The sequence below is a fragment of the Elaeis guineensis genome, chromosome 4 (assembly GCF_000442705.2).
Source record: "Elaeis guineensis isolate ETL-2024a chromosome 4, EG11, whole genome shotgun sequence".
Taxonomy (NCBI): Eukaryota; Viridiplantae; Streptophyta; class Magnoliopsida; order Arecales; family Arecaceae; genus Elaeis; species Elaeis guineensis.
The window spans coordinates 98,723,573-98,744,055 of record NC_025996.2 but is presented as its reverse complement, the minus strand read 5'-3'; the positions used below and the strand labels follow the sequence as shown (position 1 = coordinate 98,744,055).

Sequence of the window (20,483 nt, the reverse complement as noted above, 5' to 3'; positions counted from 1 at the left end):
AGAGGGGGTGTGGCCCCTCTCTCTCTCTCTCCTTCCATGCCAAACCGAAAGAAGGGGGTGGGCCTCTCTCTTCCTCCCATTCCAAGAGATTGGTGCCCGATGGACCTTCCAAAAAGGGAGGATGGCGCCATCTCTTCTTTCCATCAATTCTCCGCTTCAAAAGAAAATATCAAGGAGATAAAGATTAGATTAAATTGCCAACTCATTAACATAATCTAATTCTTTTGGGCTCACAAGTAGACGTCCAGCTAAATCCTAATGGATTTAGGTTAGGTTCAATGCAATGAATTTGATCCAATCGAAGTTCTGAGAAGAATTAGATTTAATCATGTACTAGCATGGTTCACTTAAACCCAATAAGATTTTAATAAATCCTAACCCAATTAGAACTTCATAAGCCCAATTAGTAAATTCAAGATTAAATTCCTTAATGTGTAATCCCATAGGTTCTATTCTATCTGTTAGTGAGATATATTGTGATTTCCATCACAATATCATCGAAATTTCTTTCGATGGGTTAGAATAATTTCAACTCTATCTTTTGAGGGTCATCGATCGTCAAGACGATGCCCGATGAGTTCCACAATCCATCAGTGATACCTAACAGTATGTTGTGGCATTCTAGTAGAATGAAAGTGTGAACCCTTAGGTGCGATTATCGTATGATTCAGTCCTTCTATCGTGAGTCCCGACTTGATGGAGGTCATGGAGAACTCGTCAGGCCCCATCGTCAGTTTTATGCTAGATTGGTTCGACTCGAGTTCATTTGTGAATCTCGTGAAAATTTTTTTCAGTATTCACACTTGTTTTGGTCAAAGACTTTCTGAACTCTCTTGCGAATCGCATAGAATTTCTTCTTTTCTATCAAGATCGATAAATTTCATCCAGATGCATCTTACTGTAAATAACAAATCTGAATCTACTATAGTCAACATATACAGTAAGGACCCGAATGGCTAGGGATCAAGGAAACGTGCAGTCAAACTCAGTAGCCTTGTTGCGAATAGTCAATGACATCGCAGGTCAAAGGACCACTCACACCACTACAGCATCGAGAAGATCACTGACAAGTAGACATCCAAGTGATTTTTTGTGTAGGTCACGCTCAGTGCAAGTTGTTCTCTAACAACTACCTACAACGTCATCTCAGTGTCCCTACACTGTAGATCCGAGACTCATCTGCCCACGAGATGAATCGTGCTCCGATCTCGAATGGATTGATCATTGTCCTCTGTGATGATTTTTTGATCGGGAGCATTTAGAAATTAATCACTAATTAATGTTTCAAATTTTCAACACTAAGAATATACAAAAATTATTTTTGTTAATTTCTAAGACAAATCATGGACAAACATGATTGGAATAAAAAATTCTTTATTGATAATAAAAATATTACAAGTACACGATTAAGTCCTGAAATTACAAAATGTGTCGGTCAATAATTGGCTTTTAGGGCACAAATCTAACAAATTCTCACTTGATCTAAAGTCAATTGGTCATATACCTAAGATCCATCTTCTTACGGTGAGCTTCGATCTTTTGTTGGTTGAGAGGTTTGGTCAGCGGGTTCGTCATGTTTTGCATGGAGTCAACTCTCTGCATCTCGACGAACTTCTTCTCAAGATATTCGCGTATGATGTGAAACCGTTGCTTTATATGCTTGGACTTCTGGTGAGACTTGGGCTCCTTAGTGAGGGCTATGGCACACTTGTTGTCCCAGTGCAGTGCAATGGCATCTGATGGGCATCACATCTAGCTCCACAACAAACTTCTTGAATCAAAAGACTTCCTTAGTAGCTTCAGGGGCGGCGATATACTCGACTTCCATGGTCGAATTTGAATGATCGGCTGTTTGGAACTCTTTCAGCTAATTGCATCATCATTACACAAAAAGATACATCTTGATGTAGACTTTCTATTATCGATATTAGTCATGAAGTCTGAATCGTTGTATTCCTTAATTTTTAGCTCCGATCATCCATCAAAGATCAATAAATTGTCTTTTTTAAGTAGTTAAGGATGTTTTTCACGACAATCCAGTATTCTTCATCTGGATTCGCCTGATATCTGCTCGTGACACTCACGATAAGGGTTATATCAGGTCGTGTACATAACATGGCATACATAACTTCCTATTGTCGAAGCATAAGGGATCTTGCTCATGCGTTGCATCTCCTCAGATGTGTCGGGGCACATCTTCTTGAGAGATGAATGCCATGTCTAAGGGGCAAAAGACTCCTCTTGGAGTTTTTCATGCTGAACCTCTTCAGCATCTTCTCTATATACATTCGCTGTGAGAGTCCAATCATTCTCTTAGATCTATTCTTATAGACCTTTATATCAAGAATGTAGGAAGTTTTTTCTAGGTTTCTAATGGCAAACTCTTTTGACAACCATACTTTGATCGATGTCAGTATGAAAATATCATTTCCTATCAGGATGTCATCCACGTATAATACGAAGAATGTGACAGCGCTCTCACTGATCTTTTTGTACACATACGACTCTTCGTTTTTTTATGAAATCAAATATTTTGATCACATCATTAAAGTGAGTGTTCCAACTCCGAGATGTTTAAGTCCATATATGGATCTTTGTAGCTTGCAGAGCTTGTGATCACTATCATTGGATGGGAAACTCAGTCTGCTCCATATAGATATCTTCAAGATATCCATTTAGGAAGGCTGTTTTCACATTCATCTGTCAAATTTCATAATCATAAAAAGCTGCTATCGCAAGCAGAGTACGGATGGATTCAGCATGGCCATGGGTGCAAAGGTTTCATGATAGTCAATACCTTCACGTTGACTATAACCTTTCGTGACTAGCTTTGCCTTATAAGTCTCTATCTTACCATCCAACCCAATTTTTCTTTTATAATTTCATTTACACCCAATAGGTACAATACCTTCAGGTGGATCTACTAAGCACCAAACCTGATTGGAATGCATGGAGTTAATTTCTGACTTCATCGCTTCCATCCATTTCTCGGAGTCTATATCTAACATTGCCTCATCGTAGGTCTTGGGATCATTCCTAATGTTCCTATCTTCCACAAGAAATGCTTCCTTTAAATTCTCTGTAAAAATACTTAAGTATCTTTCAGGAGGATGGAAGACCTTACTTGATCTACGAGATGGAGGTATCACATCTATTGGCTCACTACTGGGTTCAGATTCTTGGACTCGATGCTCTTCAGAGACTTTCTCTTCGAGCTTAATCTTCTTCCCATTGCCTCCATCTTGAATATTCTTTTTCTAAGAAGACGGTATGACGGCTCACAATCACATTGTGATCCTCAGGAAGATGTAGTATCCCATGGCCCTTTGGATACCTTAGGAAGCAAGCTCTAAGGATCTAGCTTCTAACTTGTCCGTCTGCTGTCGCTTGACATGGGCTGGACATTCCCAAATCTTAATGTATCCAAGAGTTAGCTTCTTACCATACTATAACTCATATGGTGTGGTAGGAACGGATTTAGAGAGAATCCAATTCAAAAGATAAATTACAGAAAGCAATGCATGTCCCTAGAGAAAGACAGAAAGGTCTATGAAGCTCATCATGGACCGGATTATATCTAATAGGTTCCGATTCCTCCTTTCGGATATCCCGTTAAGCTGAGGTGTCTCTGGAGGTGTGCACTGTAAGACTATGCCATTATTCTTGAGATAGATCCGAAATTTTTTACTAAAATATTCTCCTCCTCGATCTGATTGAAGAATCTTTATGGATTTTTTCGATCTATTTTTTTACTTCATGTTTGAACTTTATGAATTTTTCAAAGGTTTCGGACTTACGGTGCATCAAATACACAAATCCATATCGTGAATAATCATCGGTAAAAGTTATGAAGTAGATATAGCCACTCCTGGCTTGTACATCGAATGGACCACACACGTCAGTATGTACCAGGGCTAATATCTCAGTCGCCCTTTTCCCTTATCCCATAAAGGGCAGCTTAGCCATTTTTCTTTGAAGATACGATTCACAAACTGGATAAGACTCGGAAGTCAATGGTCCAAGAAGATCATCTTTCTCTAGTTGAGTCTGTCCTCTCCTATATGGCCTAGCTTAAGATGCCACAGATTTTTTTGGTTAATCTTATCTCTAAGTCCTTTAGATCCTATGGCATTTACAGTTTGCTTGTTAATATTGACACTCACATCTATATGCAAATGATAAAGACCGTCAATCAAGAAAGCACGTCCAACAACTTTATTTTCTAAATAAATCGAACATATGTCTTTATTGAAATAAAAATTATAATTATCCTGTGCCAGCACAGATATGAAAATTAAATTTCTACTGGCTACAGGTACATAATAGCAGTCTTTAAGAATTAAACTAACTCCTAACGATAATCGCAGAGGGAAGGTCCCGACGGCCACAACAGCAATCTTTGCTCCATTGTTGATTCGGAGAGTGATCTCGCCTTCCCTCGGTCCTCTTCTTCAAGATCTTGCATAGAAGTGCATAAATGAGTACTTGAACCAGAATCTTGAACCCAATTAGAAGAAGAGGAAATAATTAGATTAGTTTCAATAATGAGCATATTAGACGTACGTTCAGAAGGCGCATCTTTCTTCCTGCTCTTGACAGTCGCTAGGTAGGTCGGACAATTCCTTCTCCAGTGGTCTTCAACGTTACAATGGAAATACTTCCCTTGTCGTCAGTCTTCGGAACTTGCTTTTTGAGCTTGGTCTCGTTCTTTTGCTTCTTCGCAGGCTTCTTTTTCTCCTTGAAATAAGACTTTCTCTTAAAGGAAGCCCGCTCCACAATCAGAACTGTGTTTTTTGAACTCTTCAAGGTGCCCTCTGCTGTTGCCAGCATGTTCAGTAACTCGGACAAAGTACTATCAATTTTATTCATATGATATAGTTCATGATGAACTGTCCATATGAATCAGGAAGAGACTGGAGGATCAAATCCACCTGTAATTCTTTGTCCATGTTCATGCTGAGCTTTTGAAGCTCCTCGATGTCTTTGATCATTGTCAAACAATGATCATTTATGGACTGCCCATCATGCATTTTTGCTCTGAATAGTCTCTGGGAGACCTCAAAACGAGCTGTGTGACTCTGTTCACCATACAACTCTTATAGGTGAGTTAGCATCTCTTTGACTGTCCTCATGTCTTCATGCTGTCGCTGAAGATCATTGGACATAAATGTTAAAATATAACACAGCCTTGTTATCTTCATCTATCCACTTCTCAAGTGTGGCTCGTTGATCAAGGAATGGACGAGTTGGTAACACCGACGCATCCTGATTAAGGACATGGGTAAGTTTTTCAGAACTGAGAATGATTCTCAAATTTCGGAGTCAGTCTTTGTAGTTTGTATCGGTCAACCTATTGGTATCGAAGATACGGGCTAAGGGGTTGGAATTTGACATGGTTATCTGCAGAGAGAACAGTTTCTAGTTAGATGTTTGTACTTATAAAAATATTTGTTCTAGGGACTTTAAAAACAAATAAAGGCTCTCACTATTTTTCGAATCTCCCACACTCGGGTGGAGAAACGAAAACCTGTAGCGATCGGTTTCAAGTAGATACTGCAGTCCTATTAATCTATACACACCTCATCTAATAGTTATTGGTGAGTACAGACCAATAAGTGGACAACACTTTATCCATTGCTTCACTAAGCAAGATGCAGTGGGTTTGGTCGTAAGTCTTGTGATCTCACCTAACAGTTATTGGCACATTTCTTAGTTAAATTAGATCCATCATTCACCAGCGGGTGCAAAGTCGTCATTAAGACCCTCACCTAATAGTTATTGAGCCCAATCTCATCTCTACCCCAAGATATCAAATGCTAATAGAGTGATTGTACCTTTTCGATATAACAAATTACTGTAACCAGTCGAGAACGATCAATGCCAGAAAGGCATCCATATCTCTACAATGATGGAAGACCTCTAGACTTAATATTTAGTGAAGAGATTTATGTTTAGGTCTTTTCTAAATCAGCAGATATAACATCCAATTGATCAAATTCAGGTTAGCACATCCACGTCTAACTAGCCTAGTCGGCATAGGTAAACTCGAGTCCACGAGTAATCTATTATGAAACTGAATCTTCCAAGATGGTCAGGTAAGTTAAGATGAGTGGGATTTCTTCGTTGCTTTTCTTAGACACCAATCAAATTGATCAAGCCAGATAACGAAATCAATTAAATAACCACCATCTAGATATTTGCTTTAGACACTAAATTGATCGATTAGAATCGATCAGGTCAATCTATTGAGACGGGTTCGAACTACTGAGCCAAATTTGATCTTGAGTAAATCAATTCACATCAAAATATGAATCGATGCGATCAACTACAACTAAACTCGATTTTGAGCCCCTTTGATCTAATCTTAATCAACCATTGATTAGGTTCAATCAATTGCTCAAAATCAACAACGGATTTTAGTATGATCTAATCAATTTGACTCTAATTGTAGTTTGATTACTAGACCTAATTTGTTCAACCCATATCCACATGCAATAACCAAATTTTCAGATCCAAAAATAATTTGTTAGATTATGTTTCATTGCATGCATTAGTGTCTTATGATCTTGAAACAATTTTGGATCTAAAACTAAAAATACATATATCAAATACATGTATAATCAGATCTAAAATAATGATTAAAATATTTTGAAAATATTTTTCAAAAAATCGGTTCGCATCAAACTAGGACAACGTTTTCAATATAAGAAAAAAATCCTATACCAAGATAATCTTATACCAGTTTGATGTGAACATTTAATCATTCTAATTTGAGATCTAAATATGAAATGAGACATATCACATACGTCAATTTTCAGATCTAAAAGATTGATTTAATCGTTTCAAAAATAGTTCTCAAAATCGATCAATCTTATGTTAGGACAACCTTTTCAATATAGGAGGTAAACCTTATATACCAAGACAACTTTATACCAGCACAAGATCAATTTTAAATCAACAAAACTTTTAGATCTAAGACAAATCAGATTATATCTTTAAAAACCTGTGGCTCTAATACCACTGTTAGAAAATCAGGTAGGATGCATGCATAGATTTCCAAAATCTTTTCAAGAGCAGTGAAAAACGAATCGGGTTAAATCCTTTAACCTCACATGCATTAGATCTCATTTAATTCTACCCAAGTCCAGGAATAAAGACATGCATATAATGTGAAAATAAAAATAAAGATGAGATCAAATCTAAATACTTTTGCACGGATAGAAATTCACCGCTATCGATGATCTCAGATTCAAAAGTCTTTGAGCCGCATACGTGTCCGGCCTCTACAAGTATCCACTGGGATCAACCTTGAATCCTTCTTCTCGTGGTAGATTCTTCTTTTCCAAGTAGGATTTTTGCCTCTTTGAACCTTGATCAGCAATTGATCTTGACTGCAACTTCAACTTTTGAACAGCAGCCTTCTCCTTGTTCCTTGCTGTAGAAGAGATCTTTTTCTTAACGTGTGGAAGATGGACACCCAACCTTTGGGTGTGGAAAAAGAAGAGGGAGAGAGGGTGAGGCATGGAGAGGAGAGAGGAGAGTTTATTTCTCAAAATTCTATTAATTAAAATCCTAAGAGCTGTCTTTTTATATAGACCATTCCTTGATCCAAATCAAGAATCAATCAACTTAAAAAGGTTAATCCTTATCTCATAAGGATTTCTATCTTTTTAATCTGATTATTTTTCATTAAAACCAGACTTAATTGGTAGGATCTAAAGCTCTTTTGGCAAATAAATGGGGTGCCCCAGTCAAAATAGGTAGACTGACTGGGCGCCCCTCATCAAAAGAGGCAGGTAGTTGGGGCGCCAACCCTTGGCCCCCCATCTAGGGTTTTTTATGTAAGAAAGAGGGTGTGGCCCCTCTCTCTCTCCTTCCACGCCAAACCAAAAGGAGGGGTCGGGCCCCTCTCTTCCTCCTTCCATTCCAAGAGATTGGTGCCCCATGGACCTTCCAAAAAGGGAGGATGGCATCATCTCTTCTTCCATCAATTTTTCGCTTCAAAAGAAAATATCAAAGAGAGAGTAGATTAAATTGCCAACTCATTGACATGATCTAATCTTCTTGGGCTCACAATCAGGCACTCAGTTAAACCCTAATGGATTTAGGTTAGATTCAATGCAATGGAGTTGATCCAATCGAAGTTCTGAGAAGAATTAGGTTGAACCATGTGCTAGTATGATTCTCTTAAACTCAATAGGATTTCAATAAATTCTAACTCAATTAGAATTTCATAAGTTCACTTGGTAAATTCAAAATTAAATCCCTTAATGTGTAATTTTATAGGTTCAATTCTATTTAGTAATGAGATATATTGTGATCTCCATCACAATATCATCGAAAATCTTTTCGATGGGTTGGAACAATTCCAACTCTATCCTTCGAGGGTCATCGATCATCAAGACGACGCCCGATGAGTCCCATAATCTATCAGTGACATCTAGCAATATATAGTGGCAATCCAGTAGAATAAAAGTGTGAATCCCCAGGTGCAGTTATCGTATGATTCAGTCTTTTTATCATGAGTTCTGATTTGATGAAGGTCATGGAGAACTCATTAGATCCTATTGTCAGTCTTATGTTAGATTGGCTCAATTCGAGTTCGTTTGTGAATCTCGTGGAAATTTTTTTCAGTATTCACGTTTGCTTTGGTCAAAAACTTTCTGAACTCAATTTCGCAAATCGTATAAGACTTCTCTTTTTCTACCAAGATCGATAGATTCTATCTAGGTGCATCCTATTCTAAACAGCTAACCTGAACCTACTGTAGCCAACATACACAACAAGGATCTGAATGACTTGGGATCAAGGGAACATGCAGTCAAACTCAGTAGCTTCGCTGCGAATAGCCAATGACACCGCACGTCAAAGGACCACTTATATCATTGCAGCATCTAGAAGACACTGACGAGTGAGTAGATATCCAAGTGATTTCTCGTATTGGTCATACTCAGTACAAGTTCTCTAACAACCACCCACACCCTCATCTCAATGTCCCTACACTGCAGACCTGAGACTCATCTGCCCACAAGGGAGGTGAACCGTGCACCGATCTCGAATGGATTGATTATTATCCTTCATGACGATCCTTTGATCGGAACCATTTAGAAATTAATTACTAATTAATATGTCTCAAATTCTCAACACTTTAAGAATATACAAAAATTATCTTTGTTAATTTTTCGGATAAATTATGGATACATAAACATGATTGGAATGGAAAATTTTTATTGATAATTAAAATATTACAAGTACAAGATTAAGTTCTGGAATTACAAAATATGTCAGTCAACAATTGGTTTCTAGAGCACAAATCTAATAGCCTGATCATGAGCTGCTAATGGTGGAGTGGGAGATGATGGTGCTGGATGAGTGGAGGGCTCTTTAGTCTGCTCTGCTCTAGTCTCCTGTGTCTCCTATCGTGATATCTTCCTCACCCATCTTCCTCCAACCACATAATACTTCATTCTATTTAGAGATCTATTATCATAGATGTCAAAATGTGATAGCTTCTTATAGGTTTCATTCTTTAGAGGAACTACTTCCATAAATATTTTAGTGAGAGACAAACCATAAGGTACACAAGCTTTCCTCTTTGATGCAGCCTCCCTTATCTGATGTAACATGATCCCTGGAGGATTTAAAGGGGTGCCTCTAACAATACACATCATCATCATAAGCTCCCTCTCAGATATAAAGTCATGTCTCCCTGGCTTTGGGATAAGAATCCCTCCTATCATGTGTAGTAATCTCATCTCAAGTGTCAGTGTTAGCAAGTACATCACCCTCTATGTCATCTCTACCAACTACAATCCTTAGTCCTTTCTTTTTGTCTGGGAGTATCTCAGGTATAGTGCCACCATGTGGAATGCCAAAGATCTATCCAATCATCTCCTCAGTGAGATCAAACTCAACTCCCTTGACAGTAGAAGCTATCTCTCCAGATCCTCTCTTTAGGTTTTCATAAAATTCTCTCACCAAATTAGGATACATGGGAAGGTCAATGGTGCAAAAATCCTTCCATCCCATTGCTTCAATCCATCCACTTATAGGAAAACTATACTTGTCAAAAAAAAAAGCAAAATCAATTTCCTTCCCATAGCTATTGCCCTCATCGCCATTTTTCCCGAGGGAGTGGACTGTGGAGGAGACTCAATACCTTGATTTTGGGTGCTTGCTCCTCTTCCCTAGGGGGTTCAATAGTGGGTTGACTCGAACCTTCTCTTTGAGTTGAATCCCTCACAACTCGACTCATAGTTCTCTCTTCTTCATATTGTGACCTCTTTCTCATCCGCACAGCCTTCATTTTTGGAGCCATCCTGTGCAAAATAGGAAGAGATGAAGGGAGGAAGATCATGAATCAAGGATTAGGATGGGTGAGAAGATTTTTAGGATTTTGGAGGAAAAGAAAATGATTTAGGAATAGTTTCCAAGTGAAATGGGGTAAAATGGAGATTGCGGTTCGGGTTTTAAGACCTGTGGTCCCAACAGTCGAGTCGACTTGGATTTGCATTTGAGTCGACTCGAGCATGAGTCAGAGTCACACTCATATTTTAGTGAAACTTCAATGCTCTGGGAGTATCAAGACTCTTCTAATGAATTCAACTGATGATAATTCAAAAGATTTTGATGGAATTTCATCCAAATTAGAAAGGGACTCGTTGAATCTATTTTGAGTGATAACAAATTCCTAAATCTCTCCTAATTATACTGAATCTCTCCTCATTAAGGGGTTTAGTGAAAATGTCAGCTAGTTTTATTTATTGATATGAAATCAAGCATTACATCATCATTCTGTACATGATCTTTTATGAAGTGGTGTTTTATTTCAATGTATTTTGATCTTGAGTGCTGAATTGGGCTTTTAGTTAAATTAATGGCACTTGTATTGTCATATCTTATTAAAATTTTGTCAAGCTTAATACCAAAATCCTTAAATTATTGCTTAATTCACATGATTTGAGAACAACTTTCGACAGCAATATGCTCGGCCTCAATCGTTGATAGTGCAACCGAATTTTATTTTTTTTGCTAAATCATGAGATTAAGTTAACCCTAAGAAATTGGTATGTTCTACTAGTACTTTTTCTATTTAATTTACAACCAGTAAAATCAGCATCAGAATATCCTATTAGTTGAAAAGATGAAAGCTTATCATACCATAATCCAACACCAAATGTACTTGATAAATATTTAAAAATTCTTTTAGCTGCAAGCAAATGAGATTATTTGGGATTTGATTGATATCTTGCATATTTGCAAATACTAAACATAATATCTGATTTGCGGTAAGATAAAGTAAAGATTCTATCATGTCTCTATATAGTTTTATGTTTATATTTTTATCTTTTTCATCCTTGTCAAGCTTACAGGAGGGGCTCATAGGTGTACCAATGGATTTTGATTTCTCCATCCCAAACTTTGAGTATTTTCTTTGTATACTTGGTTTGGTTGATAAAGATTTTCTCTTTTGTTTGCTTGATTTGAAGTTCAAGAAAGAAGTTGAGCTCTCTCATCATACTCATTTTAAACTTATTTCAAATTCATCTTGCATAAGCTTAGCAAATTCTTGACAAAGGGCCTCATTAGTAGTCTCAAAAATAATATCATCAACATAGATTTGTACTATTAATAAGTTCTCATTTTTTTCTTCAAAAATAAGGTCTTATCAATATTTTCTCTAGAGAATTCATTAGCTAGTAGAAATTTACTTAATTTTCATACTATGCTCTAGGGGTCTGTTTTAAGCCACAAAGTGCCTCATGTAATTTGTAAACGTGATTAGAAAATGTATGATTTTCAAATTCGGGTGGCTATTCAACATACACTTCTCGGTTATGTAACTATTAAAAAATATACTTTTAACATCTATTTGATAAAGTTAAAAATTCATGAAGCAAGCAAATGTAAGTAGCAATCTAATTGCTTTTAATCTAGCAATTAAGATAAAAATTTCATCAAAATCAATGTCCTCTTCTTGATTATATCCTTTGGCTACTAGTTTAGTTTTATTTCTAGTAATAATTTTATTTTCATCTAGTTTATTCCTGTATATCCATTTAGTTTCAATTATTGGATGGTCATTGGGTCTATCAATTAAAGTCCAAACTTTGTTTCTCTCAAATTGATTTAATTCTTCTTGTATGGCATTTATCCAATTTGGGTCATTTTCTGTTTTTTCAATAGTTTTAGGTTCAATTTGAAATACAAAAGCTAGATAATTGTTAGCACTTCTTAAAAAGAGCGAGTTCTTGCCTCTTGAGATGGATCACTAATAATTAAGTCTTTTGAGTGTTCATGTGCATACCTTCATTTTTTGGATAGTTTATCCTTTTGGCTTGGAGTGGGTTCCTTTATCTTCTCTTCATCATTCTTGTTTAAGTTTTCTTCATTTTGAGGTGGATCATTCTTTAGCGTGAGATTATTCATTTTGTTGGTCAAAATTTCTGCATCGTCATCTAAAATATTTCTTTTTCTGGAGACTTGTCATTAGATTCATCAAAAACTACATGGATAGACTCTTCAACAACAAGAGTTCTTTTGTTGAAGACTTTATATATCTTGCTAGAGGTAGAGTATTCTAAAAATATATCGTCATCCGATTTGACATCAAATTTTTTTATATTATCTTTTTCATTATTTAGTATGCAACATTTGCAACAAAAAACATGAAAGTAATTTATGCTTGATTTTTTACCTTTCCAAAGCTCATATTGTGTTTTCTTTAAAATAGATCGAATTAAAACACGATTTAGAATATAACATGCTGTGTTGATTGCTTCCGTTCAAAAGTATCTTGGTAGATCGCTTTCACACAATATGGTACGTATCGTTTTTTTTAAAGTACGATTTTTTTTTGTACTATCCCATTTTATTGAGGTATTCTAGGTGCAGAAATATTATGTTCTATTCTTTTTTCATTACAAAAATTTTCAAAATGATGATTTTCAAACTCTGTTCCATGGTCACTACGAATGCATACTATTGATAAGTTCTTTTCATTTGATGCCTTGCGATAAAATTTAGTAAAAGTAGAAAATGTTTCATCCTTTTGAGCTAAAAACATAATCCATGTAAAACGTGCAAAGTCATCTACAATTACAAGACCATATCTTTTTCTACCTAAGCTTGTGATCCTAGTTGATCCAAACAAATCCATGTGAAGTAACTCCAAAGGTCTAGAAGTTGAAACAATGTCTTTTGGTTTGAAAGAATTTCTTGTTTGTTTTTCAAGTTGACAAGCATCACAAATTCGATTCTTTTCAAAATTTAGTTTTGATAAATCTTTAACAAAATCTCTTTTAATAAGCTTTGAAAGCAAATCTATACTTGCATGACCTAATTTACGATGCCACAACCAGCTAATCTCACTAACTTTGGCATTCATTGCAATAAGACATTGATCATTTTTCAAGTGAAGATCATATAGATCAATTATGTAGATGTTGTTATGTCTATATCCAATGAATATAATGCCATTGTCATTGGGACTAGATATAATGCATAGTAATGATTCAAAAGTTTCTTTGTATCCCTTATCACAAAATTAGCTAATACTAAACAAGTTATGTTTCAATCCATCAACTAATAAGATATTTTGAACAGAGGTAGAGGGTGAGATATGGATGTTATCAATACCGATAATACATCTTTTTTCATTATCTCTGAAGGTAACTATTCCTCCATCCTTTACTTCAAGAGTGACAAATTATGAGTTGTCACCCATTATGTACTTTGACTAGCTACTATCGAGATACCAAAGTCTTTCTTCCATTGGTTGCAAGACACCTACAAAAAAAAATCAAGTAGAGATTTTAGGTATCCAAGTCATCTGGGTTTTTTAGGGTTAGTTCTAATGGTTCTTTGGAACCCATACCTTCCTAATTATGCTTTCATTTAATTTTCTGAAATCACATGAATAAGATTTATCATTTTTTCGCAGCAAAAACATGTAACGTTTGAAGAAGAGTTTGAAGAAGCTTTTACAAAGATGTTCTTAAATAATTTCTATTCCTTTTTAAGTTTGAAGCCCAAATCGGTTTTGTTAAAAACAGCTCTTTGTCATTTAAAATCATGTGCAGTTTTTCGAAACTATAAGTAAATTTTTCAATAAAAGATTTAAGCTTTTTCAACTCATCTTTTAAGTTCCGATTTTCACAAATTAGAGATTCAACCTCTTTTGAAATTTGTTCCTTTTCATCAATTAAGTTAAGATTTTGTTTCTTTAATTTCTTATTTTTCAAACTTTTCTAAATTTAGTCATTAGTTTTGAAAATGCTTTTTGTAATTCATACCAATGATACAGGAAGGCTTACCTCAGACCCGAAGCCCCTATGATTGCTTCCACTTGAAGAGACTGACTTGCGCCATAAGTACTAGACTTTGATAAAGGAATGGGGAGGCGGAGATATTTCATACTTGAATGGTAATCGTAAAAAGATAAGAAAACCCTGCTACCGGAAAGCGCCTATTAAAGAAGAGGGACTTGATTAAAGGACTCATACAAGACTTATTCTAGACCTATCCCTTCGCATGCTTCTGAAATCTAGAGAATTTTCAGCACTTACCTCCTTTTGATGTGCCGTCAAACAAAGGTTGGCAACTTCTTGTGTATCTTCATCGGAGCTTGAGTCCTCACTATCGCTCCATGTGGCCATCATTGTCTTCTTAATCTTCTTACTAGATTTCTTGAGAGGAGGACAATCCATCTTCAAATGATCGGGCTTCTTGCATTCAAAGCACACTAGGATTTCTTTATCTTTCTCCTTCTCTCCATCTTTGCTTGATTCTCCCTTGAAGGACTTTTTCTTGAAGTTTTGCTTTTTCTTGTTCTTGAACTTCTTGAATCTTCTTGCAATCAAGGCCAAATTATTTTCATCACCTTCTTCATCTGACTCATCGCTTTCATTATCTTTGATTGCGGTTGACTTGAGTGCGATGGTCTTTTTTTTTTCTTACTTTCCTCAATATTTTGTTTCATGGTTAATTCATGGGTCATAAGAGAATGAAGAAGTTATTCTAATGGAAGATTGTTGAGGTCCTTGGCTTTTTGAATTGCGGTGAATTTGATTTTTCATCTCTTTGATAAGGACCTAAAAATTTTGCGAACAAGTTCACTATTAATATAAGATTTTTTTAAACTTTTCAAATTATTTATAATGTCAGTGAATTTAGTGAACATATCCGTAATAGATTCATTTGATTCTATTTTGAACAATTTATATCTATGAACAAGTATATTAATTTTGCACTCTTTGACTTGGTATGCTCATGGGTAACTTTCAACCTATCCCAAATATCTTTAGCTGAAACACAAGTAGAAATTCTATTAAACTCATTAGCATCTAATGCACAATATAGGACATTCATAGCTTAGCAGTTAATTCAATCAATTTCATATCAAGTTTATCCTAATTCTCTTCGGATTTGGGAACATCATTACCATCTACTTTAATTGTGGGTGTGTGTGGACCTTTGATTATCACTTTCTAAAATTGATAATCTCTTGATTTGATTGTTCAGGTGGTTGAGTGAAAGCTCTCTATTCAATGCTTCTTGATCTTTTCTTGTTATTTTTTCACTTTTCTCTTTGATTCTCACTTTTTTATCTTGTCAATCAGTTGTTGGAAGTATAAAAACATTGTTTGTAAGTCCATTGAATCATTTTTGATCGTTGGAGTTCGAAATAGAGCCGTTGGAGAGAAATCTATAAAGTTCTAAAAATTTTGCAGAACTAGCTGTTGGAACTCGAGTTGACTCAGGTTGGGTTCGAGTCGACTCGAATGGCCTTCGAGTCTGTTTTTTCGAAAATACACCTTTTTGTTTTTTCCTGTAACTTCGACTCGAGGAACTTGAATCGACTCGACTTGCCGCTCGGTGATTCAATTTTTTGTTCTAAATAATTACACTTCTGCCATTTCTGATCTGAGTCGACTCAGATGAAATTTGAGTCGACTCGAGGGCATGCCAGCTGAAATATTTGCATGGCAGAACTTCCTTTGCTTTTGATTTTCAGCTTGAGTCAACTCAAACTTTGCTTGAGTTGACTCGAATTGCCCTCAACTGAATAAAAATCTATTTTAATCCCATTCTTTTGGAGTTCTTTTCCCTTTCTAATTCAAAGTTTCTTCACTCTATTTAAGCTTTCAAAATCTTTTCTTTTGAATTTATTTGAGTCTTTAGAATCAATCTTTTGATACCTACTAATTTTTCTGAAATATCAACTTAATGAAACATTAGACAAATCATATGCTCAAACGTTTTGCTATTCATCAAAATCAATACCTGGGGTCAACAGTGTTTCAATCTTTTTACTGATTGTTTTTGATTTATTTGGAATTAGGAAACATGCAGATCTTGTATTTTCAGATTTTGCATGTCTTATCTTGCTGTTTAAAAATCTAGGGTATCAAATTGATGCTCTAACTAGTGTTAGAAATCTGCCAATTGTTTCTCTCTCATGTGGCTTAGATCCCAAAGGTGGGAGCTTCTAAGGTCCACTCAAATTCATGATAAGTCAGGGGCTTCAAGCTAACTTCTCCATGTTGAATAATTTGACCCATTGAAAAACAACCTTGAAAAGATGGCTAGACAAATCCATATTGCAATACTTGGACTTGAAATGAATGGACCAATAATAGAAGATGGTGCATAAGAGTATTAATCTCCTACAAATGGATTTCAATAAAACATTTGTTCTTAATCTTGTTAATCTTTTTTGGGAGAAATGACAAACAACAAACATGTAGCCCAAGGTTTTCCTATACAAGATGTACTTGCAGATGGCACCTTTAGGCACGAATAATGATGCTTCATGAAAAAGGAGCATACATGTGTTGGAAATCAGTAACTTAGAGCTCATTATTTTTCAGTTCCATACTAAACCTTTGGTATAAGACCAATGATTGATACAAGAGGGAACCTTCTCTAGAACATGCTCAAACATCTCTTGATACTTGGAAAAAGTTCTATAATTACCATGACAAGGATGCAATGACAATCATAATAAGGAAAATTTTAACATGAATATTGATCCGCAAGTTTTCAACGTGCATGCAAAACAAATTAGCATAAAACAAGATAATAATGTTAAGCATGTACATATGATAGAACAAAGGCTTTAACAAGTTCAAAATTATCAAGAAAAGAAAATAGATTTAGGTGGGCACAAAAATGTGTTTTTCTATATTTAGTGATCCCAATATTGCAAACATAGACAATTCTGTCGCAAACAGGTCCCTGGAAGAATCTGTTTTTCTGTCCGCATCCTGCCTGGACCTGATAAGCATAGTCATGTAAAAGAGCCCCTGAAATATAACACATTCAGGTTCCAGACCACCAGAATTATTGCATTTATTTCATGAGTTTTTTCATGATTTAGATCTGGATATTCAGATATAGATGCATTCCATTGAAATTGAAGAGAATCCCAAACCTTTGCATAGAATAGCCTGTTTGACATTGCTGTAGGTAGTAGAGCCTTTTTTTTTGTTAGAGCTTTCACTAGTAGAACTTTTAATAAAAAGTTGTTGTCTATTTGGTATTTATATTTTTGAAGTACTGCGGAACTTCAACATCTGTTTTGTAAGCCAAATTGAGAAAGCACTTTTAGTATTAAGAAATGACAATAAAGGACATTAGATGTGCTTTTTATCTAAATATTTGTACAATCAAAAACTATTATTATAAAATATACTTAATCTAAATATTATTTATTTTGATATTTTGAATATGATCAACAATATTTTTATATTTATGTTAATGACACAATAATATTTTTATAATTTTATTATATTATTTTTATAATTATATTATAGAATAATAATGATAATATAATGTTATTATATTATATTATACTATCAAAAAGTGTTATTGTAAGATATTGTTAATTTATAATTTTTTTATATTTTAATATAAACAATATAATCAATAATATTATTATTTTTAATTGGATGATTATCAAGTTACAAAGAATACTATAATAGCAAACTGAGTAGTTATTGATTCTAATAGCAATTAAAACGTCCGACTTTGTTCACCCAATACAAGATATGCCAGTGAATTGTTCATATCTCTACAATCATGGTAACAGCATATATGTTTGTTAGTATTTCTCAATATCCATGTTACAAGCATAATATCCTAAATTAAAACAAGTCAAAATCTCATGAGAAAAGTTGCAATATGATCACACAAAACATCGTATGCAATATGATGCATCTCAAGTAGAGCTTCTGTCCAAAAGCTCTAGATTGAGGTTTTTTCGTAGTACATCATTTTCAGCTTCTGGAAGAACTTGAAAGCTATTTCAAAATTTTTACCATCACCTCAAAAATCATCCAAAAGAACTTTTGGCTCTCCAATAAGTGCTTTTTGGCCCTCAAACAACCATGCCAAATGGGGACCTTCAATAAATAGTGTCGTATATGTGTGCTCACTTAGCATCCTTGAGGCACATACATGGCCTGTAGATGAAGTAGGTTCAAGCTAATTGTGGGATTTGATGTGTTTCAGAAGGGCTGATAGAGTTACGTTGTCGAATATTGATTATGTCATAACTATTGCTATTAGGTATTAGATATTAAGTAATAAGCACAATTGTCGGTAGTTATTGCTATTAATATGGTTCTTGTACATCCAAAAGAAAAGATATTAATATCATGAATATTGTTATTTTTTTATTTAGTGTATTATATTTATTCTTAAATTGTTAAACATAATATCCATATGTGCACCTGCATATACGGCTCGTATACTGTATATGCACCATGGAGTCCCTTAACCGCCCACAAATTGCAGCAGCCTTCTAAAACACTAAAGCTATTAATGCATCCAGAGATCCGACATTCAATTGGCTCTTGCTTAATCAAATATATATATCTTTCTAGATAGAACAAGGGCATCTGATTATACTTTAAATAGCTGAACCATATGATGGGACCAAAAGGCATCCATAACAAACATTGAGTAGCCTCGAGCAGAGACTGACCATATTGACTGTAGTTGATTAAGTTGAGCTCTCTTGTTTATCAATATATACTTATCTGTTTGAGGAGATTCTTGAAATATGATAGATAATATTCTCAAATATGATAACTGTATAACTTTTGCAAGTCAATTTTCAAATTGTGAGGTGATTTGGTTGATGTCATCAGATGAGACTTGGAAGGATTTCTGTCATGCCAATTCTGTTTGCGCATCTAATCTAAAATGATCTGCTTGGGGGTTAAGCAAACTTGTTTGTAGTTTTGGTGACTATTAGTAATTCATGCTGTCATCTTGCTTCTCCATTCCTAATCTGTAAGTATTCTCTGTCTTCGTAATGATTTACATCATTATGATGCTGGTAATGAAATGCTTTTGGAGCGTAACATATTATATTAACAGCTTGCAGCTGCTTAAATCAGTAATTATTTTTCCTCATTTTGTTTACCTCTTCTGAGTGTTGAGTGCACTTGTTGCCTACTGCATGGTGAGTGACACAGAAGTCCTCCAAGCCTAAGATATTGAGTTAGCAAGAAGGATTTTAATCATGACAAACTCGGTTATTTTCTACGGCTCTTTTCAGGCATCACCAAGATTTTGTCTTAGAAATTAGCATTGCCTCTTGTGGAAGCAAGAGGTGCTTTACTAATTTCAAGTACAGCTAATTTGTTACATGTTAACTTTATTGCAGCTCCAAATCAATGATCAGCGATTTGAGGATGCAGAGGAAGTGGAACATGAGTCCGAAGGTGTTCGTCAATAAGCAGAATACCCATGCAGGTATCTTCTTCTGCAGAGTCTGATCTATCAGCTCTTATTTTAAACTACTAACGATGCAGCTTTCGGAGGTGTGTTTTGCTGTCAGCTTACTAAACATCACTTCTGCCAAGAAAGCCAAGCTAGGTTAGCTTCACCTACTAGCATGCAGCAGACCACCTGGTAGAGTGGTTGTATCATGGCTATTTTTCATGCAAAGGTCTTGCTGTTGGTCAAGAATGTATGTTAGGTTGATCGTGTCTTGGAGAATTTGAACCGAGTACTGTTACCAAAAGCCTGACTATTGGAAGCAGTCTTGCCCCATAGCTGGAGTAAATATGAGGATTTTGTGATGCGATTGCAGGAATTTTATATTTAAGTTAACATTAGGCCAATCAGGAGTTGTTGCAGCTGGCATGTTCATGTAAACTGCTCTTTTTTTATTTTGTGCTAAATTGATTTATTTTTGTTCATGAGATTATCATTACATGGTTACATGGCTAGATAGGGGAAGATCGGCGGTTGTTTGATGGACTCAAGTTGCAGCGGGATATCCTATAGACAGCTGGATGAGATATCCCGAGTGCTCGGATAGGATCATTCTACAGAAAATTAAGGGCCGATTATTTTGGAAGATAGATAACTTATTTGGGAATATCTATTTTCTTGAATAAATATTTTTTATATAATGTTTAAATAAAAAAATAATTTATTCAAATTTTTTTATGCATTAGAGTATGGTT

The 20,483-nt window shown here is 35.3% G+C and overlaps 1 protein-coding gene across 3 annotated transcripts in view; it reads left to right on the top strand.

Annotated features, from left to right (window-relative positions):
* The window catches only part of LOC105035233 (chloride conductance regulatory protein ICln), a 47,444-nt gene extending 27,309 nt beyond the window's left edge, over nt 1–20,135 (top strand). Inside the window, exons 7-8 of one of the 3 annotated variants that reach the window (XM_010910710.2) lie at nt 19,676–19,764; nt 19,850–20,135. In XM_010910710.2, coding sequence (XP_010909012.1) covers nt 19,676–19,747 — 72 coding nt within the window. In that variant the 3' untranslated portion in view covers nt 19,748–19,764; nt 19,850–20,135. Of the gene's footprint in view, nt 1–19,675 lie in introns of all 3 variants that reach the window. The other 2 variants (XM_010910711.2, XM_010910709.2) reach the window with 2 other exon arrangements.
* Nucleotides 20,136–20,483: the final 348 nt, after the last annotated feature.